The sequence below is a fragment of the Aulonocara stuartgranti genome (genome assembly GCF_965226115.1).
Source record: "Aulonocara stuartgranti genome assembly, chromosome: 6".
Taxonomy (NCBI): domain Eukaryota; kingdom Metazoa; phylum Chordata; class Actinopteri; order Cichliformes; family Cichlidae; genus Aulonocara; species Aulonocara stuartgranti.
In genome coordinates, this window is record NC_138944.1 from 18104472 (window position 1) to 18131847 (window position 27376).

Sequence of the window (27376 nt, forward strand, 5' to 3'; positions counted from 1 at the left end):
TGTCCAGTGAAAGGGTATTATGCAGAAGTAGCTGCTTCTAGTTTAAAATCCCAAGGAATCGATGCGACCTCATCTTTATCTTTTACTGGGGTGTATTTTGGGGAAAACTTTGAACTGTTAGTCTTTTCAATTATGTCTGTGAATAAAGGTTATTACAATCATTTGTCTGCTGTTTTCTTGGTTAATCTGTTTATTTTTTGGCCTTAAAAATATCTCAGTTTTATGGAGAAGGTCACGTTTTTCTAAAGCCCCGTTTAATGTCCTCCAGTGTTGGCGCACAGCTCATAAAGTCTTCTATTTGCTATCTTAGCAGACCAATAAAAGCCTCCGCCTCTTCCCCTCCAACTAAAACACTGATGTGATGAAATAGTTGCAACACCCATCTTCCCACATCAAATCACTTTGCTCTTCTTAGACCAGTCTCCTCAGCTCCCTGCAGTACTGTCGCGGCACAGGGCGTCCAATCTATTAACAAAGCCATTTAACTTTAGGATTTAGCCCCGTCCTCAAGCAGCGGCACAACAGCCAAGAAATATTCCACCATTATCACGCTCCCATGAATCTCCTCCTCGTGTCCTAACACCTCGCGACTCTCTTCGCCGAATCATGTAAATATGGAATAAGGAATAAAAATGCTGAGGGACTTCCAGTCGCCCTGTCTGCCTCCTCCTTGTTGACAAATTTTAAGTTGGGTACCTTAAAATTCCTGGAGTGCTGAGAAAATAACTTGAAATTTGACTCAGTGACTGAAGCAAGCTTCCATCTCTGTCAGACCATGAACACTGCAACTCAGAAAACAGTATTATTTAAAAAAAAAAAAAAAAAAAAAACCCCATAGTTACAAGTCCGCAAGAAACAAAACATTTCACAATAATATTTCATCAATTCGAATTTTAAAGTAAAAATCAACTACTTTGATAATTAGGTAATATTTTAAGTTTGTATTTAATTTCATAAAAAAATTACAAAATACTGAGCTTCCAAAATGTTCTGATGTCTTTGAGTTTCAGGAATTGTTAGAAATGACGTTAAAAATTACCTAACATACTAAAACTGATGGACCATATAATATAACCTTAAAACAATAACAGCCAGACTCACCCAAAGACTTGCAAACATATTCATTCTGGTGCTAACGTTATCAAATTTCCCATCAAGCCTTTCGCTCGACAGCCTCTCTCGCTCTCTCTCTGTGCAGGCTTTTTAATTGGCTCGTGCTTGATGACTTAATTGATCACCTTCGCGTTCAGGTGAGGCCCTCTGCGCGCACGCGGGCAAGAAGCGTCCATTCCGGCGATGTCTTGCAAACAGAAAAGAGGAAAAAGTATATTTTTATTTGTGGCAACTGTTTATTTTTACGTGTTTCAGCTGTGTTGTTCAGTAAGTTTAGGACAGTGGGAGGATGGTTTTACAGCTACAGAAGGGGAGAGGATTAAACAGGACAAAACTCCAGCTGGACAGCACACCGGGACAGGATATGGTGATCTGCGCGAATCTAACGAACAGAGACTTCACAAGCTTCAACTTCAGCCTGGATCTGGAGAGCCACACCCACATCTTAGTGCACAAGACCTTAAGAAGTCAGACGTCAAATTTGTGCCCGAGAGTTTGTCTTGGAATATTGGGAATGTTAGCGTGAAACCAAAGTCCTCGACTCCAGAGTCTGTACATGGACATCAAGCAGATTTTACAGGTTAACCTCAAACTCTCATATGTTATTCACAGGTGGTTTATGTGGTGAGTAAAGGCTGGCGTTTATTAAGCCTTTAGTTGCTTCAGTAGGAATTCCTTTGAGTCAGTTTGGGTCGGGTATAGTAAGGATACCCATATAGCTGCAGCACACCTGAAAACTAAACTGTGAGCGACTTGCATTCTGGGAAATGTAGGGCGCAGCCAGCATGAAGGATAAAACAGTCACTTCTGCTTCTGCTACACATTTCTATCATTAACAAACAATACCCAGCACATCTAATGACTGCTATGCCAAACTGGGTGGGTAATTTAAAGACAAGAACTACATCTTTGATGTGTATTTGGCTTTTTAATCCTCTAGGTTTTCAGGGGGAGGTTTTGGGCCTATCCTCTGAGTCCAGTACACATTTTTCTGAGTGGCAGGCTATGAGTCCTCTGGTGGAGTGTGATGATGATGTCATGGTCTTCACTGCCTCCGGTCAAGGATTTACACACCTGTCAGTGGACAGAGGTAAGTTTGTGGTGTTGGAAGACATGTCTTGTGTGTTTTGTTTTGTTTTGTTTTGTTTTTTGTTTTGTTTTTGTTTTGTTTTGGGGTACTTCTTTTTATTTATTTTATTTTTTGTGCCATTATACCATTATATTCAGAGGGAGGGCTCACCACATGTGATTTCAATATATAAGAAATTAAAAAAACAAACCCCCCCCCCAGTTCTTTACACTTTTTGTTTCTACAGTGGGAACCTCTCCGATCTCGGTGTTTCAGTTGCCTCCATACTGTGGTTACACTCTGAGGACATCGTGGAGTGACCTTGAGATGATGGTGCCATACGACGCCTGTTACATCACCCAGGAGGTACCAGCAGCAGCGTTTGACGCCCATCATCGTCTCTCGTGGTCTGTGTTAACTGCCCCTGACTTTGTCGTGCTGCTTTCTGTCAGAATAACAGTTACATGCTGCCCCTGCTGTGGTGGGGCACCCCGCTGAAGCTCTCCTGCCCAATTCGGATATCCACTCCTACACCCTTGTTCCCTCTTTCACCACCCTCAGTCTTCTGCTCCTCCTTTGGCATGGCAGTGCAGATACATGCACAGGAGAAGGATATACCTGCATTGGGAGTGAAAGGTTTTTTGTTTTGTGTGTGTATTTTATGTAAAGTTAGGAGATAGCTTAATGCTTCTGGTCTTGAAGAATAGTGGAAATTTATGCAATTTTTAAACACTGGTGGTTTTCATTGTCAATTGAGTAAAAAAACAAAAACAAAAGTATGTTCAATGTCTTGCAGTGAATGGAGCTTTGCATCCATTTGTATCTGAACAGTGTGCGTACTATATAGACTCCCAGTCTGAGGAGCATACTTTGTTCATCTACTCCAGTGCTCCTTGTTTCACCAGTAGAGTAAGTTTTCCTATTTTAACTGGATTACCAGACTGTTTGCTTGCAATAATATCTGCAACACTTCTTTTAATTCCCCCCCCCCCCCCCACAGGATGGTCTCCAGCTTGAGCTTGTATTTGGTGATAATGAATACATTCTCTCCTGCCCAGTCACTTCTTGGTTCCCCTATGCACCCTCTACACCTTGGTCTCCACCTTTGTCTCCCGACAACCCTCAGTATCCCAACATCCCAGATCCCATTGGACCTTCCCCTCCTCCACCTCCAACCCCAGAACACGGAAAATTTCCGGGCTATCCTGACTACAGCTATCCTGGTCTCCAGTTCCCCCAGCTGCCCCAGTTCCTCCAGCTCTACCCTCCTGGGCCACAAGCCAAAGAGCCACCTCAGCCCACCGGTGACAGTCCTCCCGGTTACCAGCCCAATTTTCCTGGGAAGTCACCTTATTCTTTTGGCTCCTTGAAATATCCACCTTCTCACTACCGTTCTCCAGTCATGGTGCTGGCCAGGCCTGATCCCAATCCTCGTCCACTTGAAAATGGACAGTCTCCACATCAAGTGCCTAATTTACCTCCTCAGTATCTATTTGATTACTCCCATATGTCATTCTACTACCCAACAGTGACACCAGCTACAACCACACCACCTCAAACCACCACTACTACTGTTCCTCCACTTACAAAACCAGCCAAACCTCCATCACATCCTCTTTACCCTCAGTACTATCTTCAGATGCCTTACTATCCTGAACCAGTAAACCAGCCACCTGTTCCTCTGCCTCCTGGTCCACAATATCCTCCTCCATCTCAGTCTAAACAGCCTATAGGTCCTCCAGCTTCTTCTTACAGCTCCTATTATGGTTATTGGCCAGTGTCCTACCAAAAACCTTCTGCTGCTCCACTTGACCCTATTAAAACCAGGGGTTACAACTTTCTCTCAAATCTGTTTTACCTACAACCAGCTGAATCTCCAACACCTGCCAATGAGGAACCTCAGAAACCAGTTCCACAAGAGATCTGTCTGCCTTACAGTCACACAATATGTAGCTCTTATCCTTACCATGTTTATCATACTCTCTACCCACCACACTACATTCCACCCCACCCCCCTCTGCCTCGGTATCCAGAGATTCAACCACCTGTGACGACACCAAAGCCTTCCACCACCACCACTACTACTCCCCCCACCACAAGCTCTACAACCCCAGCTGGGCCCTCTCCATGGACTCCTAATCTCCAGTGTATGACTGGGAGGATGGTTGCTTTCTTGCCTTTTACTCACCCAGACTCTATACAGGTCAAAGGTTGGTGTTTGTCCAAACATAAGAGCTCTTTGTGTTGGCAAGTAGTTAGATAAACAGACTAGCTGTGACACTTTATATTATTTTACTGCCAGCTGCCTCGGTTAAAGAAGAAATCCTTAGTCAGGTATATTTGTGATTTGAGGTGCTGCTGAAGAAATCACAGCAAAATATACTTAATATTTGACATGTATGTTTATTTTATTTTTTAAACCATAACTCTAACTCATAACTAATAAGTATTTAACTAGGTGTCATGTTTGCTGCATTAGACATACAAATTGTGCAATTACTTAAGGGGGAAAAAAAAACCCAGTGATGTATCCCATGGTGGTGGTCAGAGGGCCCGGTGGCGCCTGTGTCCGGCAGCCTCGCCTCTGTCAGTGCGCCCCAGGGCAGCTGTGGCTACAATGTAGCTTGCCATCGTGTGTGTGTGTGTGTGTGTGTGTGTGTGTGTGTGTGTGACTAAATGTAGTGTAAAGCGCTATACAAATACAGGTCATTTACCATGTAGAAGTCTCAAACTTAGTAAAACCTATGTACCAAAGATGAAACCTACAATGGCTTTAAAGAATTTATTAATTTTTTCCCTCAAAGATTTAGTTTTTTCTAGTGGAAGGTTCGACACAATTTGTCTTCATCACTTTTTGTGGAGGCAGGGGCGCACTGACTCAAGTATAATTTCCTGTGGAAATTAATTTCTAACCAGGCTCTGACCTGTTTAAATGTTTTAACATTTAAACCTTTCAAACACGGTGAAACATTGTTTGTTTAGCTTCCGTATGTTTTTATTGTTGCATTCATAATTAATCAGTTATAGTAAGGTAAGAATTTAGAATCTGACTTTCAGAAAGAACAAGCTGGTTTGTTTATTTTTGTCACCAGAGACATTGGAGAAAACCATGGTTTTAAAATAAGCGTGCATTTACGTCTGAAATAACGTAGCTTTTCCCAGATGAGCTTAGAAACACTGTCAGTATGTTTGAATCAGGTTTTACTTTCAAGATGAAAAATGTATGTAATCTGCAGTTATCTAACTAATATTGGTTCCTACTCCAGACCAAACAAACATCTGGACTTTCGTCTCCAGTGTGGCTCCATTCTGTGGGTACATGCTACAGATGACTGAGGGCTTTGGGGTAATTCTCCACTCTCCTCTGCCTGCCTGCCACAGCTACTTACAGGTGGGATCAGTGCGTTTAGTCTGTCATTTTTGTGTTTGTTGTGGGGGTTTTTTGCATTGTTGCTTTGTGTGTTTTGTAATGGGAGCATAGCACACTGATTCCCAAAATGCCAACTGTGTGCATTATTGAAAATGTCTAACTTGGAAAATAAGGCAGCCGTTGTATGTCTTTTAATCGCGTAATGTTGCTGATGATGCAATGTCCAACTTCAGGCGTGTAGTCATTGAATTGGAATGAGACGTCAACATCGGTCAGACACAACTTTAGAACCACCTCCTGAAATTTTGTGTAGGTTCAATTTATCCATCAAAGCAGTTCTGACTTGTTATGGCATTGACACCTGACCTCTATCTACTCAGATTGTAATGGTGTTTAGGTGGGTGTTGTCATACTAATGAGCCAAAAGGATGCCAGGTTCCAGCAGGTTAAAGAGAACACAGCGTTGTAATGACATGATCAACGATCGATGTTTCCTTCACCTGTCAGTGGTTTTGTTCTTGTGGACGATTGTTTTGGATATGCAGGATAAAATGGCACATGCATTTAAAAACAAGGCAGCTCAAAGGGAATCCTTGAGTACTGTGATACTGAGTGGTATCACAATGACAGACTGACAGGAAAATTATTCAAGTGTTGGTTAAACTGTTAATTTCTGAGTCTGTTGCCTGGTTGCTTTCCATTTTTCTTTTGTCTGTTAAATTTTCATTACTCTATGAATAAATGGATGGGGGGAACAAATGCACAGATGAACTGCAGTCCTCTACAGCAACATGGCAAGATATAAAGCTATTTTGAATTGCTGATGATGGCAGTTTGCACCATTTGTGTTGTCACTACAGCAAGTCCTGCTTGCATATAGAACACAGCCGGGCAGTTCTTCCTAGTCAGCAGCGCATATTTATGATTAATCCCATATGGACTATGCAGCACTGGTTCTGCATGCATCTGTGTTGGGTGGAGTTTTTTTTTTTTTTTTTTTTTTTTAATTAAATATGTTCTCTGCAACCCAACTGCTGAACTGTTTTGTGACCTCCACTGGCAGACTTTATTTTTGAATACAGGCGCTTGAAACCATGCGTGGTTGCTCTTATTGATTTTGATTTCTCTTGCTGTAGACTCCCACGACCATTTCCTTACCTCTACGGTTTTGGGACTTCTCCATGGCGCAGTACAGGACTGTGGACCTGGAGTGCCCATTTCAAAGCCCCTCTGACAATCTTGCTACAGATGCCCCACTACCCACACCAACCCCACCAAGCACCACCAAGGATGGGATCGGCCCGTCTGCTGTTCCAAAGCCTAAAATCTTCTGCTCTTCTCATGAGATGACTGTGGAGCTCCCCTTTGGTCCCATTTCAGAAATAGTTGTTAAAGGTGTGTGCGTCTGTGTGGTGGTGTATGCGTTCCAGGTGCATATGTTTGCCATCATCTCTGCATGAGTTGACTACTACATAGTTCAGGGGCTTTGGTTTACTGTGAGTGGGAGTGGCAGACTTGGTCTTTATTTTGACTGGGGAGTGCTTAAACGGAGCCCCTTACGCCTGCTGAGATCTATAATTGTGCCGCTTTAAAGTGCACACAAAAATAACTTGTTGTGCGTTTCCAAATGTATTTTTCAGACATCAAGGGGAACCAGATGAACCTCAAGGATGCCCCAAAGCAATGTGGGTACTCTGCAAGCAAAGGCAAAGATGGCAAAATCCATTTGAATCTACAGTTGCACTCACGCTGCCACATGAGTGTGCAGGCAAGTATTGACTTGGATTTCACACTGAGCATATGACCTTTTTGTATAATTGACTATTTTATGTGCCTATTAACTCTGGTATAAACATTTTTCTCTAAAAGGGTACACTATACATCATCACTGTCATCTACATGACACTAAATGGCAAAAAGGAGTCTCAGTTTTCCTGTCCGGTTACCATCTCGGGGCCCAGGCAAGGTAGATAGACTTAATATTTACTCCTCTGAAAGGCTGTTCAATTTGCCAAAGGTTGTTTTCTCCTGGCCATTCAGAGTTATTTTAACTGTGTGGCTGACATTTGTCGTGCTGTCCCTCAGAGTGCAACCTTCCTCACGAACAGCGTCTCCCCTGTGGATCCAGCTCTCTATCCCAGACACAGTGCCTCTCCATGGGCTGCTGCTTCAACAAGCACCCCCCTGCCTGCTACTACCCCATGGATGGTGAGCTGCAGTCTGCGTCCCCACTGGCTTTTTCACACCACTTAGCTGAGTACATTTGAGATGTTTTGGGTGCAGAAATGTAAGCGCTACAGCTGCTGGATGTGTGAAGAGGGATATTCAGGGCCAGCGCAGCATGATTCAAGCTGGCAGTGACACAAAATGTGAAAAGGGTATAAGATACCTTGGGTCTCATTATCAATTGCCTCCTGAGATTTCTGACCTTTGGTTCATCTGACCTTTACATAACTGTGCATGTGTATCTGTGTTTGTCTTTCTGCATCCCCCTCCAGAGTGCACTATTGACCGCCACTTTGTCTTCTCTGTGCCTGCCTCCATCACGGAGCCCCCTCTTTCCCCTGCCCTGCTTGTCGCTGCCGGCAACTTCACCTGCAGACCTCAGAAAGTGACTTCTGACTACGCCTTGTTTAAGATCCCGATGGATGGCTGTGGGACACGCAGAGTGGTGAGATTTGACCAGTGCACAAATTTACTTCTAATATTTAGTGTTTCCTATAGTTACTAGAGTGCTGATTTAATGAGTCTATAGCTAATTGGGGAAAATAATGAAAAGTCCAGTTGTATTCCATGATTCCTTTGGTTTGCATTAAGAAATTTCTTTTCCCCGTCCTAACAGATGTTGGGGGAAACTGTTGTCTATATGGTAGAAGTCATCAACATGGTTCAGGCAATCAGCCTCAACTATGGCACTATCACAAGAGATTCTCCTGTCAGGTCAGACCCATATTTACCTTTAATATGCCCACAGTGTTCACAGAAAGCTTCGGTCATGTCACTGAAGGATGGAGTGAATAACTCCATGATGGACAGTTTGGTGGATGAATAACATGCAACAAAGATGAAGAAATGACAAATGATTAAACTGTCTAGATATTATTTATCACATCTTCTGTCTTAATTCTCAGGCTGCTGGTGGAGTGCAGGTACATGCCAGGAACAGTTCTGACTGTGAGCTACATAGTTAAAACTCCCACCCTCGGTCCTGAAATTCAGTCCTATGGGGCATTTGGAGTTCAGCTAAGGATTGCTGAAGGTAAATTGTACTAATTTCAAGACAAAATGCTTTTTAATATCAAATAACCATTCAACACTGGTTGGGATGGATTGGAAAAATAATTGAATAACAAACAATTGTTGGGAAATTAAATATTTAGGCAGTGTATGAATATCTTAAACTGCATCCAGTTCAGCTTTGAGATCTTGTGCTTGCTTATGAAAGAGTGAAATGCTATTCCTATATACCTACACGGCAGATGACCAGTACAAAAGGTACTACCCACAGTATCACCAGCCCTTGAAGATGATGCTGGGGAAGCCTCTCAATCTGGAAGTGCGGCTCCTCAACTCTCCAGATCCCACTTTAGTTCTGCTGGTACACTTCTGCGTGGCCTACCCCCGCTCTGGAAAAGCTGTGTGGGTGCTGCTGTACAATGGGTAGGTTTAAAAATGTGAAAAGAACATAGGAGGGGAAAAAACTGAGCTCGTAGGAGGAGGAGAGGTCCGTAGGAGTATCAAAACTTTCTTCTCACAAATATTTGATTTTTACATGGAAAGTAAAACGTGTTATCACATTGGCTCTCATCTATTCCACAGATGTCCCAACCCTTTGGACCCAGCACCGCCACAGACTGTTCCATCGCATCCTCAGCCACTTTCTCCTGATGCTCAGACCCGCCGCTTCACCATCACAACATTCCAGTTCCTTCCTGATGGTGAGTTTAAGGATCTGGATGAAGAGGTAAGCAGGAACACAGCCACTTGAGTTCTGCATATAATGGTTTTGGGCTACTCTATAGGCATGTAAATACTTCTGTAGACATAGGATTGTTTGTTAAATTGGGATATGACTTTTTTTTTTGATGCCATGGCTTTGCAAAAATACACCTTTCTGTTAGCTCAAAGCTTACAGAGACACAGACCTGCATGTTAAAATCAAACTTGAAATGATAAACATGATTTCATAATGTCCTGTGACATAACAGTTGACATGTATACATGTACAACATTTGTTCTGGATACACTTATTGGGTATAAACTGTTTTAACACATGTTAAAAATTACAAGTGTGACTCCTTGCAAGGAAACTGTAAAGACATGAGGGGTGACTCGGGACTCTTGCACAGTACAGTATCCAGGCTTCCTGTCTTAATTTGGTTAAAATGTGAACAAATGTGTGCTTGTTAGACTCTCTATTAGTGCCAGTTCAGATGAGTTATCTTTTCATCTAGTGGAAACGTGTTGTCTGAAGACAATTTGTGGCTATATCTCTAAATCTCTTAGGCAGCATTCCTAATGAGATGTGGAGGAGCCATTTTGTAAGCTGCAAATTCTGGCCCCATCTCAATTGCCAGCAGCTGTTTGTAATATTACGCTGCACACTCTGGAGACTGGACACAACATTAAATCCTGCTCTACTTTTCTTCCCTCTCAGATCTACTTCATGTGTTCGACTGAAATCTGCTCGCCACGTGATGGTCCTTGTGTTGAAGGATGCTTTGGCCAGTGACGGTGAGGATAATTAGCGCTCTGTCCTCAAATCACCCAGCACACTCTTGTGAACTCGGGTGGATCGCAACAAAACTGCCATGAATGAACTCCTTCACAAGCCGCCTACTCTCCGAGAACAGCCAGAGAGCCAGTAGTAGCTACAGTTCCATATGACAGCAGGACAATGTTTTAGTAATGAGGACAGTTTTGAATTATTAATTCAGATGGAGCCATTTCCTGTTTTTTCAGTTACACCACAGTAAATGCATGAAATTAGCCAAGATGATTGTCTGACTAGTAAAACAGCTGTGTTTACGTCTTGTTTATATACTTCAAAGTTAATTTCTTAACCATTTCTTTGCTTTTTTTTTTTCCCCCCTTTTCTTTTTCAGGCCTCAGCCATCACTCGTAACTACCAATAAAAGCTCTCAAGTAGCATGTGTGGGGTTTTTTTTTTTTTTTTTTTATTTATTTTTTTTATTTTAAACTGACAGCCATTAGCTTTTACAGTAGGAAGTGGCAGTACATCAAAAAAAGTGGGAGGCAACTTTGTGTGGACATGCTATCATTGTGGAGTAGACTGAGCCCACATGGGCTCAGTCTATGTGCATGTTTAGAGCAGGATGACTGGAGGCTATGCACGAAGAATGAGGTAGAAACCTCAGCATGGACAGAAATGACATGCTTGACCTCATTACACAGTATCCAATTTTATTTATAAAGCACTTTAAAATACCCAGCACAGGAACAAAGTGCTGTACAGAAAAGAAGTTAAAACAATAGAATAACAGAAAAAACCAAAATAAATAAAACACAAAATTAAAACAGCCCTATATTAAAACAAAAACAAGATAAAACGGCATCGAATCAACTAAAATAAAAACCAACATCTCACGGTGTCAAAGGCCAGGGTAAAGAGGTGGGTTTTCAAGAGTGACTTAAAAACGGATAAAGAACTGGCCTGTCTAATCTCTAAAGGAAGCTCGTTCCACAGTTTGAATGTGAATGTTATTCATGATTATTATGCAGCTTCAAGTAGTAATACAACTGTGACTGAACACATTCTACAAAAAAGCCACCATGTATGCCAGGGGAAACCTTCTGATGGCACTTCCCAACTCAATTTGAGTACTTAGTACAACCCCCCCCCCCCCCCCTCCTCCCTCCCTCCCTGAAAGAGGTGTCACAAATGAGACCCAATGGCAAGAATTGGACTGGCAAAGCCTCCAATCTGGCCCACTGGACAACTTTGGAGAATGTAGTGGTGGACTTCTATTTTGGACAAAGCATTACAGGTTGTTTTTTTTTGTATGTAGACCTTCCCTACACCCTGATAATTTCTTGATTTTTGGTACATTTCTAAGCTAAAAATTGTATGTAAATCTGTCAGCAGAACTCTTCTACTACAGCTGCACTTCTTTATCATGTAGGAAAAACTGAGACATCCTGTTAATTTAAATTATTTTCCTTATACTGTCTTGGAGATTGTATATTTTAGTTTCTGTACACTCAAAGAAAGGGGTGTTTCACTGGTCTGACCCACATAAGATTAGCCTGCAATGTAAATGAGTTTGACATCCCTGGTCTTAACACTTTGTCTAGCATTCACACATGTGCCGATGGATGCATTAGGGCCAGCTTGGTTCAGTAACCTGCTCAGATATACACTGACATGCAGACTAGAGGAGCTGTGGATCAATCCATCATTACCACCTCAGCCACAGATGCTCCAATGTCGCCCCACTAATAAGGGCTGAGCTTCGAGTTTATTTAATAAGGCACAAATCACCTAAAAGACCCCTTTAGGTGCAACTCACAGTAAACCCCTGGCTCTTGGTGTCCTTGGGCAGTTGTCTACTTTACTATTAAGCTTGAATTTTATTATTTTTGCATAGAAACTAACTCTGAGAATCCACATGTGAAAATGATAAATGTAAGGCTGCAGCTGTCTGTGTGGCATAAAGGCTATAAAGCATGAGATCCAAAAACAACCGTTGCATATTCTTAATGATTAAAATGCTAAACCTGTGCATTGCGGTAATGTGCAAGGGAGACTTTATTGTGCAGAAGTCACTCAACTGTGATTATAAGTGTATATCCCGAAATATCCAGTTATCAGAGTTGGGGAGGGAAAACGAGAATGTTTGCAAGGTAGAGTGGGAGGAGTCATGGCTCCTGCAAAAGGTTTTTTTTCCAAAATAAATTAAACTGGGACTATTCAGGTCAAGCGACTGGAGATTGTGCTGAACCAACACATGTAATAAACCTCTGCAAGTCTGCTCTTGTTTGTATTTTAAATCGCTACAACAGTTCCCCTTTGAAGTGCTCCTTTCCCATGGTACCCTTTGACCACTGGGTGTCATCCAAGCAATAAAAATGCCAGAGGAACATAAGGTACTCCATGCTGCATGACTCACAGCTGGGCTTGTGTGAAGACCTTGGCCTGCGTATCGGTTGTGTAATGAGTTAGGCATGAAATCTTCCCGAGCAGCCCACCCCTTTCAATATTCAGCCATGTAATGTGGCCAACATTAAAGAGCAAAAACTTTTATTTTGAAGAACTGCGCACAAACAAAAATGTGAATAGTAAAAGCAGCTTACAGTTACAGTTTTATTTTTTGGGGAGAGGGGTTGAATTGTAGTGCGTGTCGCCCCTTCTCTCTCTCACACACACACCTCCCCCTCGGTGAAATGTATGGAAGCACTGCGGCACACTGCGTGTATTTTGTAGGCTGCATGGCTGCCTGGCTCTGCGTTCAAAGGCAAGAGCGGAAGATAGGAGGAGGGGAATGACTACACCAAGAGAGTAGGAGGAGGGTGGAAAGGAGGGAGGGAGGACAGTTTCCTTTCTGTAACACACACGCTACATGAACACACCGGGAAAGCGGAGAGCGGAAAGAAAATAATAAGCGAGAGAAAGAGAGGGAGAAGGAAACGCTGCAGCCCCGGCGTCCGTCCGTCCGCCTGTCCGTCCTTCGGTTGGTTGGTTGGCTTTATTGTTTTTGTTTTTTTTGGGGGGAGGGAAGAAGCCGTCTTTTCTTTAAGCGCAGACTTGCGGACTAACATGGGAAGAGAGAGCTCCTGAGGAGGATTGACTTTCAGTGAACCTCTGCTCTGTGGTAAAAGTCTGTGGCTAACAGGGAGGAAAAAGGGCGACGGGGAAGACATGTTGAGGGTTTTTTTCATCTTGAGGTTGCGGTAGGGTATTGATGTTGTGCTCTTAAAAAACACACAGCTCTCCTGGAGTGGGGTTAAAAAAGAGAGAGAGAGAAAGAGAGGGGGGAGCAAATGGAAACTAGGCAGTAGGCTAAGCTCAGGAGCCATTGTTTTGATCGGTGTTTGTTTAATTGGCTTGTTATGATCTGAAATAACGTAGGCCTCTTAGGCATCCCCGCAGTAAATACATACACGGTCAGCAGACAGGGGCTACACAGCTGCAAATTAGCCCGACAGAGCTGCTCGCATTACAGGGGACTCTGTTATGAAATAACAGGGAAAACGGTGCTTGTGTGAGATTTCCTTTTATATATATATATATTTTTTTTTCAAGTGACATTTTTTAAGCCAGGCAGCCAAAACATTTCCAGATACATCAACTCACTGGGGGGGAATCATACAAAGGCCCAAAATACAGTGAAAGCTACTTGGATTATTAAAAGACTGTTTTAATCCCTCCGCCGATTTAAGCACAGAGGTGCACTAGATTAGGTTATTTTAGCCCCGTTTAGCTGAAGAGAGGGAACAAAAGATTTTTAAATGTTAATGTCGACCGACGTTGCATCCATCATGCTGCCTGTATCCCGGGGTCTCATAGACCGGGATAGAGAGCTGGACCCCATGGCCGGGGTGCATCCCAACCCCGGTGGCGCTCCTGCAGCTGTTCGCGGCATGAAGCGAGGAGACCCGGAGCCCGACGGACAGACAGCGGCGGCTCTGGTGGACTCGACCGGCGCTGAGTGCAAGCGTCCCCGCATCGACGGCACAGGAGGAATGGGCGAGGTTGGTCAGGTACAGAGAGGATTGTTTTTTGTTTTTTTCTTTTTTTTCTTTTTCCTAATACAATAAGGCAAAGACGGCTAAACGCAATCGTGGTGCAAGGCCAGGTTTCTCTTAATAATTTGGCCTATGCTGTTAATGTAATCTCACGATTTACCGGTGTTTCAGATGCGTGATCAGTGTGATAGTTGCGGATAGTTTAGAGCTGTAGCGGAGGGCCCAGCACACAGGCCTGTGACTGCTCATCCCATTACCAGCTGTGCAGGAAATGCCACCACAGCTGTAGATGACTCTACATGCTGTTTGAAGATGGAGCTGGATTAGTAACAAAGTAACTCACTGCGTTAACTGGACTGTTATAGATGCTACGGTGAAGCTCAGACAGTTAATTTAAAGGGGAATAGCAGTAATCCGGTTTGTATTGGCCTGGTTCATAGTTAACTGGTTAGTTATTCGAAAACCTGTCCAAAGATCATCTATGAAAACCCAGACAGCCCTGGCTGAGGGTGAAGAATGTAAACACATCCAGCATTTTACTACACCAAACACGAAAGAAAACATTCCTATGTGGCATAAGTGTGTACAACATTTGCTTTACAACGAGTCAGTGTCCATATCTGACTGTTTGACCTTTTTTTTGGTGGGGGGGGCAGACTGCAGGCTATCTAGAGTAAACAATGATCATTTTACCAAGGAGCCTAAACCTCATCAGTCCAATTGCCTGGATCCTAACACCCCTGCTTTTATGAGCACCACTGCTAAAATGGACTAGCAGTCAGCATAATCAGTTTGTTGTTGTTTTTTCCCCCCTTTCCCTCATTGATCCCAAAATGGTCAAATATTGTTATTAATAGAGCGTCACATGAGGACCCGAAGATGCTCTGGATAACATTAAAGTGGATTATGTAGGGTGAAGTACTCCAGTGGAAGACAGAAAGCTATTTCTCCATCGCTGAAAGCTCCAGTAATGGAGGTGAAGTGGCTTGTTTGCTCCAGTTTGGAAAACTAAATGGCTGGCTTTAACGTCGTCCTGCTGTCAGTCGAGGGAGTGCTGACAGACACGGCTAGAAATGTAATGCACTTAAAAACAGATGTGCAGGGAAAAGAGTGTGTGTGTGTGAGAGAGAGTCGGAGAGAAGAGCACGGATCAATAGCTTCAGCCCCTAAAACGTATTGAACGTGAACTGGCTGGACAGTCCGGAAATTAGAGTAGGAGAACCCCCTCCTTCCCTAGATGGTGCAGGAACAGATTTGCCCTATCACTGGCAGCAAAGAGGCTTTGTTTCCAGCTAATGGGATCACATCTCAAACTGGAGGGGGCATTATAACCGCACTGATCCCTGAGATCCTTATTTAAGGCCCTGGATTTTATGGGATGCCGTCACACAGATATTGGTGAAAACCAGATGAAGCTTATATACTGTAGTCCATTGTGTAATGCTCCTATTAGTGCACTAGCGAGTTATTAAAAACATCTTCCAGCCCTATATTTTTATATAGCAAGTGAATTTCTCTTCTAATGCTGTCATTGCAGGTCTGATGAAGTCAAACAAATAAAGGGCAGCCGTTAGATTCATTTCCAACTCCACGTTAAGTGTCCTAAAATAATCCTTCTTTGGACCTTTGTCTAGCTCAGGGGTCAGCAACCTTTAACACCCAAAGAGCCATTTGGAGCCGGTTTCCACGCAAAAGAAAACACTGGGAGCCGCAAATACTTTTTGACATCTAAAATCAAGATAACACTGTATATATTGTTTTTTACCTTTATGCTTTGTGTGAACAACTAAGGTGTGTTGCTTATGAAATCCATGAAGTGCTACAGAGAAAATTACATTTTGTTTATGTAATTAACACATTTTGAACTCTTAAAGAAATATAACAAAAGGAAAGACACCCAGCTGAACTAAAATGATCCAGCAAACAAAAACTGTTGTGAGCCGCCACCCTTATATCGCCTTTGGGATTTTGGAGCACTATGCTGCTGAAAAAAGAAAAATAGATATTTGCAAAATTCTGCCTAAATATGTATTTTACCTGGTTAATGTGTATGACGGGGCGTGGTCTAGGAGGACGTACCTGAGCGGCACCCGCAATCGCGCCTCGCCGCCTTAACCTCTGTGCCGTCTATGCTGTTGTTGGTATGTGTCGGGTTGTGAGCTGAAAAGCTACAGCCGGCTGTATGCGTACAGCAACCGTGTGTGAGAAGTGGTCAATAAAGATATGCTGAACATATGTTTGTTTACAAAGGGACTTCTGCTCCCGAACCTCTGCGCACAGCGTCTGCAAATCGGGGCTGTACGAAGTCACGTCATCTTTACGCAGGGCTGTAAGGTGTCATCTGTGAGGCGTGAGCGGTGTTTGTTTTTAACATAGCTCACGATTGAGAATAGCTGCTGTCATAATGTGGATCCGAAGATCCATAATTAGCCTACCTGGGGTTGAAAGTCTCGATAAATGCACGGCGTTTCGGCGGGTTAACCGGCTTCCGCGCTTATTTTGAGCCATGGAAAAAATAATAGAATATAATTTAATTTTTATATTTCAATATCACAATAATCTTCCAATTTAGAACTACAAATTAAAAAAGATCTAACATAAATAAAATACACTTCAGCTAAATACTTCAAATTTATTTTCCCAAACCACGCGGAGCCGCACTATACAGACTAAAGAGCCGCATGCGGCTCCGGAGCCGCAGGTTGCCGAGCCCTGGTCTAGCTCATCACTTCATGCTGTGAATCGAGCTGGTTTAATTCCTCTGCATTTAAGGTCACATTTCTTTTAGACTGGATTGGCGGCCCCTCTTAAATAAAAAAAGTGGGCGGAGCTTCTGTACTCTCACAGCAAGAGCTGAGATGGCAGTTTTCGAGATATCCCCTGTCACTGACATCACACAGACCCAAACGTAAAAAATGGAAAAAAAAAAAGCAGTCTGAAACTAGAGCACCGAGCTTCAATATTAGAAATTTTGAGTGTTAAATATGATAGCACACCACTGTGACACTGTACATATGACAGAAAATAAGAAAAAGCATACGTGGTCCTTAAGTTTAATATTCATACATTCTGTACGTGCAGTTTCACCACTTTTCTATGTTTTCTCATTAAACATGTGCAGTCTGAACGTTTGAAGACATGAAATGTGACCATAAACTTTCTTTCTGACATTTTGCAGACTATAAAAATTAACCAGTAAATAATGTCATTAAAAAAAGTAAAAGGCAGAAAATTCATCCATAGATTTATATTATTACTCCAAAATCTCCACTGGGTTTAAATTTTTACCGTTGGCCTTTTAGGGAAAACAAAAACTAACAACCCTCATCTGTACAGACCATTTTTCCACTGTGCTTTGTGCCACATGCTTAACGAATTACCCCCCTCCCCCCAGACTCAGTGTGTGTATGTAAAACACTGACGTATTTTTATACCTCTTACCCGCTGACACCATTAAGGTTTCAGAAGCAAACTGGGGTGGGTGACGTTCAGTTTTCCTTAGTTCCTTAAATCGGGACGCTTGACTTTCCAAGAAACGTCTATAAAATCACAGAGAAGGCCGTCTGTAAAGCTAATCTTCAGGAGGAGGGTAAATACTGGAAAATGTTACAGCATCTGGTACCCTGGCTCCTGCAAAGCACGCTGTCTCCCTTCCTTATTTTTTTTTTCCATTCTTGATTTTTAAAAAAAGTCTTTATTGCTGACGACACGGCAAGAGTTGAACTCTGACCTGTGAAGCCAGCAGAACAGGGGTGTGGTTGCGGTAGAGAGAGAAAGTAATTTATACCGCTGTGGCCTAATAATGGGATCTTTCCCGTTTGGTTATTGACACTGCTGTTTTTCTCATTAGGCTCTGATGTCATCACAGTGGAGTGGGAGGAAGTGCTCTGTTGAGTCAAAGCTACAAAGTAGCTACAGAGCAGCAGTGCGTTTATAAATCGGTGCAGCAAGCAGTGAATGACTGAATGCTCAGCTAACGAGGGCAAATAAAGCCAGTGAAAGGAAGAAAAAAAAGAAAAAGGGAAGAAGAAGCTGAGTGCTTTCAGCAGTATGAGTTCAGAGAAATTAGCTACTGATTTCCTGCCTCTGCCGTTGCCCTTCTCCGATTTTAAATGAGCGTGCTGCTCTCCCCGCCAACCCAACAACACACAATCAGTCTGTATTGCATTCCAGTGCAGCACCGGGGAAGTCCTGCATTTTTCAGGGTGACAGAGGATTCATAACGGCACCCTGCATCTTCAGCTCTGGTCAGATTTTGGGAATTGTCGAGAGTAGCTTGTCGGCTTCAATATCCATCTGGCCTGCTGCTGAGCGGCCCGTGTTTTGTTGTCACTCTGCGTAGGAACCGGGGCTCTCTCTAACCTAATAAGGTCCTGCCTGGGGCGACAGCGCTGAGGACAAATGACTTGACTAGGACGTTAATGTAGGTGGATCACCCTGCTGTACTTTCATCTCAGCCCCTGCACTGAAATGGTATGAAAATGTCAGCAAGAAAAATGTTCTCTTGCAGCCGGTGGAGAATATTTGTTTAGTTTTTGGGACCCTGATTTTCTGTGATGAATTGCAAGGAGAAATCTCTCGACTGATTCATGTTGAAGACCGGCGGTGTTTTGAGACTTGGCTTTGGGGGGGAAATTTGATGTTGCTACAGTGTACTTATCCTTATATTAACTTCGGTCTGGAGACTTTACAGCATTTCTAGTGTTGATGGTGTGTAACAGTGTATCAGTTCATGCTTATTTGAAAGGTAGACATCAGTCTCAGTGTTCGAGAATTTCCCAAAACGGAGCTATTATTGCCTTGTATTACCCAGTTTTTGCATAATATAATATCTTGGGGTGATTTTTAACCATAGTACTAAAAAGTTATTCTTTTGAGCTACCAAATTGTGCGGTTAGGGGATTTACCAGGATTTCTGGCTTTGGATGGGGTGTAGTGTTATACTGATGTTTATTTAAACATTGCTCTTCAATCTCTATTTGCAAACTGCACAAAACGGTGCTATTATGGTCTTTCTCCCCTATTAATAAATCATTATATATAAGTGTATAGTGTATAGTAGGGCTGAACGATATATCGCATTTGCGATAATATCGCGACATGATCAAGTGCAATTTTCTAACCGCAAAGGCTGCGATTATACTGCGATTATAAGGCTGTCCAAATTACTACCATATCCCAGAATTCATAGCGCGGCCCAGCCAAACTCCAGTTTCCAGCAATGGCGGCCGCTACTAAGTTTTAAAATTACTCATACTAATCTTTCTGGGTCACAAAATAAACTTTTAACATATTTTCAGGCGAGAAAGTAGTTGTGTAAACATCAAATATCTGCTCGGTTTATCAAGATATCCCATATTTGCAAAAGTGCTTCGACGTTTTCAGAGGCGTCTGCTACCCACCAGCTCGACAGCTAGCCGGGAGCTCGAGGATTACTGATGCGGCCGAGAACGGCACAACTCCCGGCACATCATTTTCAGATCACCGCGGAGTTTCGCTGCTCGGGTTAAACGTAATATATAAGTCACTTAGACAACCTAAAAATGTTATTGTTGGGCTTTTTTCAGTGTTTTGTTTGTTCGTGAGTAAATCGGTTTGGCTGAGATTAAAGTTATTAGATTAGATAAAATAAAACTTTATTAATCCCCCGGGTGGGTTCCTCCTTGGTTTTCACACAGCTGACTAAACGTCAAACAGAAAACTTATTAAACAGAAGTATGAGACAGTCGAGAATTTACACCAGTGTCTGGTTATATTTTAGATAGCAAGAAGCAGACGGCCAAGTTTATTAAACTCCACCGAGACAGCGGTGACGCTAATCAGAACTAGACCGTCCAATTTCACGCCTTTAAACTTTAAAGGCGTGTTTGTGTGTGTGTTTATACAATTGCTATTATGTTTGCACTTTATGTGTAATGTTACTGACTGCAGAGATCAGTAAGATGTGTGTATTTTTTATTTATTAGTTTTATTTATTTAATATTATTTTTTAATTGAATGACTGTCTAGTAGTTCACAGATGTCGAAAAACTGAGTGTGGTAAAGCCACTGATTTTTTTTATGTATATTTCTGCAATCTGCACATTGTACTGACTTTCATTTTAATGTTTACACCAGGGTTCCTTGTCAGCACTTTATGCTCAGATGTTTGTAAGCTAAAAATAAACTATTGTGTATGTTCAAATATACTGTTGTGATTGAAGAAGTTAAATAAAAATGTCAGTCATCAATTCATGCATCACCTCATGTCATCATAACAGAGGTCTGTCTTCCAGGAAAGAACAGTTTAAAATTAATGTAATATAGTATTGGCCATACTATATGATGTATTGCTTGTCTTTGTTTAATAATACAGAAGACAAAGACCTTAAAAAATAATCGCATATCGCATCGCAATCGCAATATTGGGGCAAAAAATCGCAATTAGATTATTTTCCATAATCGTTCAGCCCTAGTGTATAGTATGAATATTAATGACTTTCAACCACCAATAATAAAATGTTTAGTGTTAGATAATAAATTGTGATTCTCTGAGTAGCTAGAAACAGTATCATTTCTTTAATAAAATAAGTTATTACGTCTTAAATCCAACATGCAGATTGTTACTGGGTCTTCTCTCAGTTCCTGTTAGTTAAAGTGAAGAAGATTGAATCACCTTTACCTGAATAAATGAATACTGCTTTAGCCAAAAGAGAAAAAAAAAAGTAGGTGAAGCAGATTTATGAAACCTTTTTCTCTTTTCTTCTTGTCTCCATATTTTTCCTCCTAACTGCTTTGATCTTTTGCTCATACCGAGGCTGCTGGCTCGTGGCTAGCTCTGACTTCTGGATAGCTTTAGCTTTAGCCACTTTCCCTTTGCTAGCTTCTTTAAAATGTCCATTTTCAGTTGAGTGAGGGTGATTTATGACCCCGATTAGGTTTGTTGCTACGAACAAATCTATTCAGACTTGCCAAAGTAAGCCGTAGCTTTTCTTCTGGTTTGCTTTGGCAAACTTTGTGTCTTTGCTTACAGTAAGGAGCTTCAACACTAATGATATTTTGGCATGTGAATGTGAGTTTACGTTTGACTTTTTCCCTGCCCCGCAGTGTGTGTGTTGTGCGTGCATGAAACGGACCAGCTTGTAATCAGACAAATGTGAGGCTGACCGGCCGGTCACCGGTCAAAGCCAGGAGCGCTGGATATCAGCCGATTCCGCTCCCTGGCTGGTTGATCCGCGCATCTCTAGTTTGATTTTTAATTTTTTTTATTGGTACACTTGGTAAATTAATTGGGAAACCATTTGAGCATTACATCTGGGGCATAGGGCTGAAAAATGTGATGATTTTTTTGTAGTTTTTGTGTAATATTTCTTAAATACAGTACATAAAAGAGATGATGTATGGGTCCAGTTATTGCTACTCAGTCTTCCCATCAGGCTCCACCCTTTTACAGGAGTTTAACTGCCTTTTAGAGTGAAGTCTGACATATTAAATGTAAAAATGGGGCCAGCAGCCACAATGTCATCAACATTGGTTCCAAAAATCCAATACTGGTCTCTGGTTTCACTGGAATGAAGGGATAATGCAGATTAATCATTATGGGCAATTATGTGGTGCCGTAAATAATTACATACAAATGTTAATTCTCTCTCTATCAGATCTGAAATAAATTGGGGGATCCAAATCACAATTGTGTTCAGCGGTTTCATTATGTAGCATGTGATCCAGCAGCTGATGCTGCTTCATGATTATCTTCATGCCAGAAGGGTCGAAGCAGCCTCCAAAACCCCCCCAGTGACTCCAACCAGCGTACCCTCAAAGAAGCACGTGTAGGTTTACTGTGTGAGGTATACCGAGGGGAAAATAAACTTTAGATCTTCTGGCCAACAGTTTGGAGGCTTAGCACATAAGTGCTTTGTGGAAGAAGTGGATTCACATCCTCTCGAGTGTATGCAGTGCCCTGCTTTGCAGTTAGGTAGGATGACTCTCAGAGTAGTGAAATGTAGTTCCTATTTTCCTCCTCCTCATCAGAACAGTAGCGGTCCCAAGGCGCGATAGGAATAGACACGAGTCTTGTGACCAAATTAGACATCCCACACGTGCTAAACAATCACACACACACCTACCCCACCTGTATTTATTTTTTTTGAAGAGCGGTATCAGGGTTCATGTGTACAGTGGGATACTTCTGCTGAGTGAAGGAGAAACCTGGAGGTAACTGTGCCTCTCATCCTGTGCTTCCTTTCAGATTTAATTATTACAGGACTGCTCCCGTCTCCCCTCCACCTCCTGCAAGCTGGTCTCTCTCCCCTCTCCTCCTCCCCATCTTTGCCATCTGTTGACTTCAGGTCATTTTGCTACTTTCTCGTGATTGCTCACCCGGTCTTCCCCTGCAGTTTCTTCTGTTGTTTTAGCCCCCTCCCCAGGAAAAAAGTCATTACCATCCCCGGAACGAGTCAGCGCGCCTTTATTGACTACCTGAAGTACAGAGTTTTCTATTTTCTCATGTTCGGTGCAAGTGGCCGCGGTGTTGAGCGACACTGAGATACACTCATCCTGAGCTGACTCCAGTGCACTGCCCCCCTCCCCCGCTCATCCCGCTGAGTTGCTTAAGGAAATTAAGCACATGACTCCACTCGTGTATGAGTCATTGTCTTTGCTCCCTCCATCCCCCCCCCCCCCCCCCACACTTTTTTCTTTGCTGCCCATTTCCTGTTGAATTTCCAGTCCTTCCCTATTTTCCTGCTCATATGTTTCCAGATGTTTGCCTGTGAGAGCGCCACCCTCACTGTGACGCAGCGTGCCCGTTCCATGAATCTCGTGCGCCCCCATACCTTCAGTGTTTTTTTTTTTTATTTTTTTGTGTTTAGAGTTTGGCCTCACCGTAAAGTAAGGTTCATACTTTATTCATGTTATTCAAGCCTCTAAGAGGTGATTCATTATTTAGAGCTTCTACCTCCCAAAGCCAGTTCACTAAGTACATTTTTGGCTCTGAGATAGACTCGCGCAAGCTGCATTTTTCAATCACGAAGACGCTTCCTGCTCCCTCCTCCTCAACCGAGCCTCTTACATTTGGAAATGTTGTGCTTAGTTTTAGTGAAACGGCCCCATGGGGTCCAGAGTTAGATGGCTACAGTATTAATCAGGCGAACTCAAGCTGTGAAGCGCACAGAGCAAAGTGTTCCCCCTGGGTACAGAGCAGACGAGGGACATTGGTTCCAGATGAAAGGAAGATCAGAGGGGGAAGGACAGAGGGAGGAGGGAGAAGCTGGGTTGTTTTCTAATCTAGTGATATGAAGTCAGAGACAGGCAAATCTGTTTTTTTTCTCCCTTCAAAGTGTGTTGTAATTGCTGTGAAAAGCGCCTCCATTTAATGGAATACATTAGCATAAAAGCTGGAACACGGTATTATGAGAGTGAATAAAGTGAGTTACAAACTATTTTAGGGAGTAGAGGAATGATTTATGTTTAATATTTGGCCATAAACAAATTATTTTTTTGTCTCCTCTGCATCTTGTGTTACTGTAATTACTCACCAGATGTTTGATGTATCCGCCGCTGCTTTGCACAGCCAGAACATTGAGAGGGATGTGTTGGAGATTGCATCAGGGCTCATGATCGCATTTCACACCGATGGGCTTCATGCTCGCTGACACTCCTGACCTATTTATGATTTAAGAGCCGCGGTGACACTCATTCTTTCTCTCCCGTCTTTCATCTACTGCTCGCATGATCTCACTCGCCCCCGTTATCACGGCTTTGCAAGCAGACAAAAGATCCACTGGGTGGAAAACTCTGGAGGAGACTGACTTGGGAGATAGCAGGAGTGTGTCACAGAACAGAGTTAATTTGATTAGGAGTCAGAAACGGCACGCAGCTGTAAAGTCAAATATGGAGGCAACAGCTTAGTGGGCATAAAAACAGAAGGAAAAAAGTCTGAGTGAATAACAATGAAGCATGAAAATGTTTTTAAGCGACTTGTCCTTTTTCTTCACAAATTTCTGACCATGTTTCCGAAAAATCTGCTCCTCTCTTTCAGAACAACGACCCCTTGGCGCTCAGCTATCACGGATACCCGTCTCATAGTCAGGTAAGAGGAAAAACATGTGCCAAAATCCACGTTGTGTAATGTGGCCTCATTCCACTCCTTCCATTTATACAGTATTCAGATAACATTAATATGGCTCAGTGTAGCTCTTCAAACCACAAGGTGGGGGTGTAGATTATAAATTAGCAGTCGTGTAGTAAAAGACACGCCTCCACAACCCTCCAGTATTACCCTCCACCCACTTTCCTTTCTGTTCCCAATAATGCACACTTAGTAATCATCTTTCAGATGGCAAATCCAACTTGTTCTTTCTCTTTTAGCACCTTTAAACATGCTGATGTTATAGTTTTCTGCCCACAAACACGCACTCACACTGCATTGCATCTTGTTTGTGTTTATGTGTGTGTGCGTGTAAGACTACAGCATGTTTGCCCATCTTTGTATTAGCCTGCTGATTGTGTTATTAGACTGCTCAGTTTATGTGGTTAATCCTTAGATCATCCTCCGTTCATCCACTCATCCTCTCATGTTCTGCCCGTAATCTCCTCATCCCTCGCACTCCGTGGTGCCCGACAACCTCCGGCTGCTTATCTGCACTTTATCTGTCTTCACTTGAATGCTTTTATTTGCCCCAGTATGAGAATGGGCTTTTTTTTTTTAGTACAGCTAAGTGGGTATTGCAGAAGCCTGGAAGTCAAACAGACAGTTTTGATTTCACTCTTAATCTTACTTTTGATGATGATGTTTTAAAGTTTCGGCTTGTCTGAACAGCCTCTTGTTGGGATCGAAAGAAGTCATTCAAGGACTGCTTGGGGGCTTGGAGGTGTGATTTGGCCTCTGACCAGGAGGGGGGAAAAAATGACAGAGAGGAAGAAAACAATGCCGGGCAGCGGAGGCTTCCACAACACTGAGGTGCTAAACTGTCAGCAGCAGTGTGAGAATGATGTGATCAAAGACTCCTGGAAGGAAGAGCCTGGAGAGTAGCAGAAGCCCCAAGTGTGAAGGGGAAGACAAGCTCTTTGCAGATGGAGTATGAAACTTGGCAGGCTGCCTATTGAAGTAGTTTTCAAACTTTTTTTATATAAAGTAAAATCATCAGGTAATGGCTTGGCATGGTATTTGTCACCCGGTGCGCAAACCTGTGCCGCGCTGGAGTTCTGCATTTGAGCAAAGGATTCACGTGCAGTGTGCTGTGCTGAAGATTAATGCCACTTCATTACTCGTGTAGTCGATGGTCGTTATTCAAGAAACGATGGCGATTTGTTCGGCGGGTGCTGGCATCTTTTCTTGCATCTTTGATGAGCCTTCCTGCTCAGGGCGTGTTTGGTGCCCCCAGTGGTGTCGTTTTCTTCTGAGAAAAATCTGCTCAATGCTTCAATATGTTTAGCTGTAATGATGCTATCTTTAGCTCTCTGCTGGACGCGGATTACTGTGGGGGTTTGGGAGCTGAAACCAGGTTGATACATATTTTTAAAAATGCAGCGAGCGCGAAGCCAAAACAATGATCTAAAAGGTGCTAAAATGCTCTGTAAACCTAAGGGGAGCTGCAGAGCTTACACCGCTGTGGCTTCATCCTCCTTGTTTTTATAGAAATATCGTCCGACACAGCTTTAAGTTGAATGTGATAACAGCCAGACTTGGGCCATGTTGGCGGTGTTATGAAAAACGCTGCTCGGTATGACCTAGTATCGTTGCAGTCGTGACTTTTGCAGGAAAAAAATGACTGATGTGTAAAATTACCGGCTCATTTGCGTAACAAGGTGCGTGTCTGAGAGAGAGAGAGAGAAGAAAAGACGTCTATTGCTCTCTCCCAGTGGTGCCAGCAGCCCCAGTTAACTCACCTACATGGAGAAAGAGAATAGAAGGAGAGAGAGAGAGTGAGGAGAGGAGAAGAGGACTGCGACATGAGAGGAAAGCAGAGGGGAGGGGAAAGTTTGCAGGTGTGACAGAGGCAGAGAAGTAGGAAGGGGGAGGCGTTAGGCTATCTGGGTGAGATAGGAGGAGAGGAGGAGGACCGGAGAAGAGACAGAAGAGATGAGCAGGCAAGGGCACAGCAGCAAAACAGAAGGCTGGGGGTAGAGGGAAAGCAAAGGAGCGAGTGGGAGAGGGAAAGAAAAGACTGAGTGGGAGTCGGGGAGAGAGAGAGAGATAGATAGAGGGGAAGGGGGGGTTGAAAGAAAAGAAAAGCAAGCAAGTAAGCAAGTGAGGGAGAGTGACAGGGACAGAAGCCAGGAGAGGAGGAGGAGGAGGTGGGGAGGGGATTGGCAGGGCAGACAGAGCGAGCGGGGGCAGAGAGAGGGAGATTTTGAATTTGTGAGACAGACAAGAGAGACTGAGCTGGTGAGGTGACACAGGCTCGGCGAGGGAGAGAAAGCGAGGCAGCGTGAGAAGAGGAAAGGAGAGAGAGGAGAGAGGAGCGACGACAGTTTGAGTTGTTGCACAGAATACGATGATGGGACTGTACTATCCTAACGTGCTGTCGGTGAGTGTTTATCCCCGTATCTTTTCATATCCTCCTCCGCCTGCGTGCACGGCCGCTGCATCTCTTCGTCGGCGCTCGGGCTCGGCCGTATGCGAAACGGCATCAGAACGGGCTGTCATCGAGCATTAAATGTTAATTAACTACTAACAGACGAGGAGTCTACTTGACCCGATCGCTAGAGCGGGTCCAGTCAGAGAGCGTTTCGGGCTCTTGTCAGGACTCGGCAGCTACTTGCTACGAGTGGGATATAAACACTGGAAGTAGTGTAGCAGGCGTTGATGACAGCGAGATACAGGCTGGAGATCGTATCTCCACAATTATGATTCGTTATGCCGAGCCGCACGAGCGGCAGTGTGTTATTGTACGCTGTTATTGTGGCATCTGTCCCCCCCCCAACCCTGCCAAAAGCTAGAAGTGCACGCAGTTTGAACATCAAGGGCTGCCACTGCCAGAAACTGCGCTCAGCCATGTATTATGTATGGTCAGGAGAATCTTATGTGAGCATACAGTACAGCGTGTCAGCTGGATGTAGCGGTTCAGTGGCGCTATTTCTGCTAGTCAACTATTTCGATATATCTGAAGCAGGAGAGTGGAAGCAGAGAGGGAATT

General features: G+C 43.2%; 2 protein-coding genes across 10 annotated transcripts in view; both read left to right on the forward strand.

Annotated features, from left to right (window-relative positions):
* The first annotated feature begins 1201 nt into the window (after positions 1-1201).
* Positions 1202-10700, forward strand: LOC309708583 (uncharacterized protein). Of its 2 annotated transcripts, XM_082536758.1 has the most exons (18): positions 1202-1693; positions 2054-2203; positions 2430-2548; positions 2635-2818; positions 2979-3091; positions 3183-4392; positions 5449-5573; positions 6689-6947; positions 7193-7320; positions 7422-7518; positions 7638-7760; positions 8051-8223; positions 8395-8492; positions 8684-8811; positions 9032-9212; positions 9372-9516; positions 10210-10286; positions 10658-10700. In XM_082536758.1, exons 1-17 carry the CDS (start codon positions 1297-1299, stop codon positions 10282-10284), a joined length of 3705 nt encoding a protein of 1234 aa, XP_082392884.1. In that variant the 5' UTR covers positions 1202-1296; the 3' UTR covers positions 10285-10286; positions 10658-10700. The 2 variants fall into 2 exon arrangements, with proteins under 2 accessions (XP_082392884.1, XP_082392883.1); XM_082536757.1 differs by having other exon boundaries at positions 10210-10700.
* A 2269-nt stretch (positions 10701-12969) lies between these two features.
* The window catches only part of rbfox2 (RNA binding fox-1 homolog 2), a 43409-nt gene continuing 29002 nt past the window's right edge, over positions 12970-27376 (forward strand). For 3 of the 8 annotated variants that reach the window (XM_082537333.1, XM_082537334.1, XM_082537338.1), the window contains exons 1-2: positions 12973-14273; positions 24277-24327. In XM_082537333.1, coding sequence (XP_082393459.1) covers positions 14022-14273; positions 24277-24327 — 303 coding nt within the window. In that variant the 5' untranslated portion in view covers positions 12973-14021. Of the gene's footprint in view, positions 14274-24276; positions 24328-26297; positions 26768-27376 lie in introns of those variants that run through there. The other 5 variants (XM_082537337.1, XM_082537336.1, XM_082537335.1 and 2 more) reach the window with 5 other exon arrangements.

Excerpts from the sequence above, each read along its gene's own strand:
- LOC309708583 (XM_082536757.1), top strand. The coding sequence starts at position 1,297 with ATGTCTTGCAAACAGAAAAGAGGAAAAAGTATATTTTTATTTGTGGCA. Across the intron at positions 4,393-5,448 it reads AGACTCTATACAGGTCAAAG|ACCAAACAAACATCTGGACT; the intron begins GTTGGTGTTTGT and ends TTCCTACTCCAG. Across the intron at positions 7,761-8,050 it reads CTGCTACTACCCCATGGATG|AGTGCACTATTGACCGCCAC; the intron begins GTGAGCTGCAGT and ends ATCCCCCTCCAG.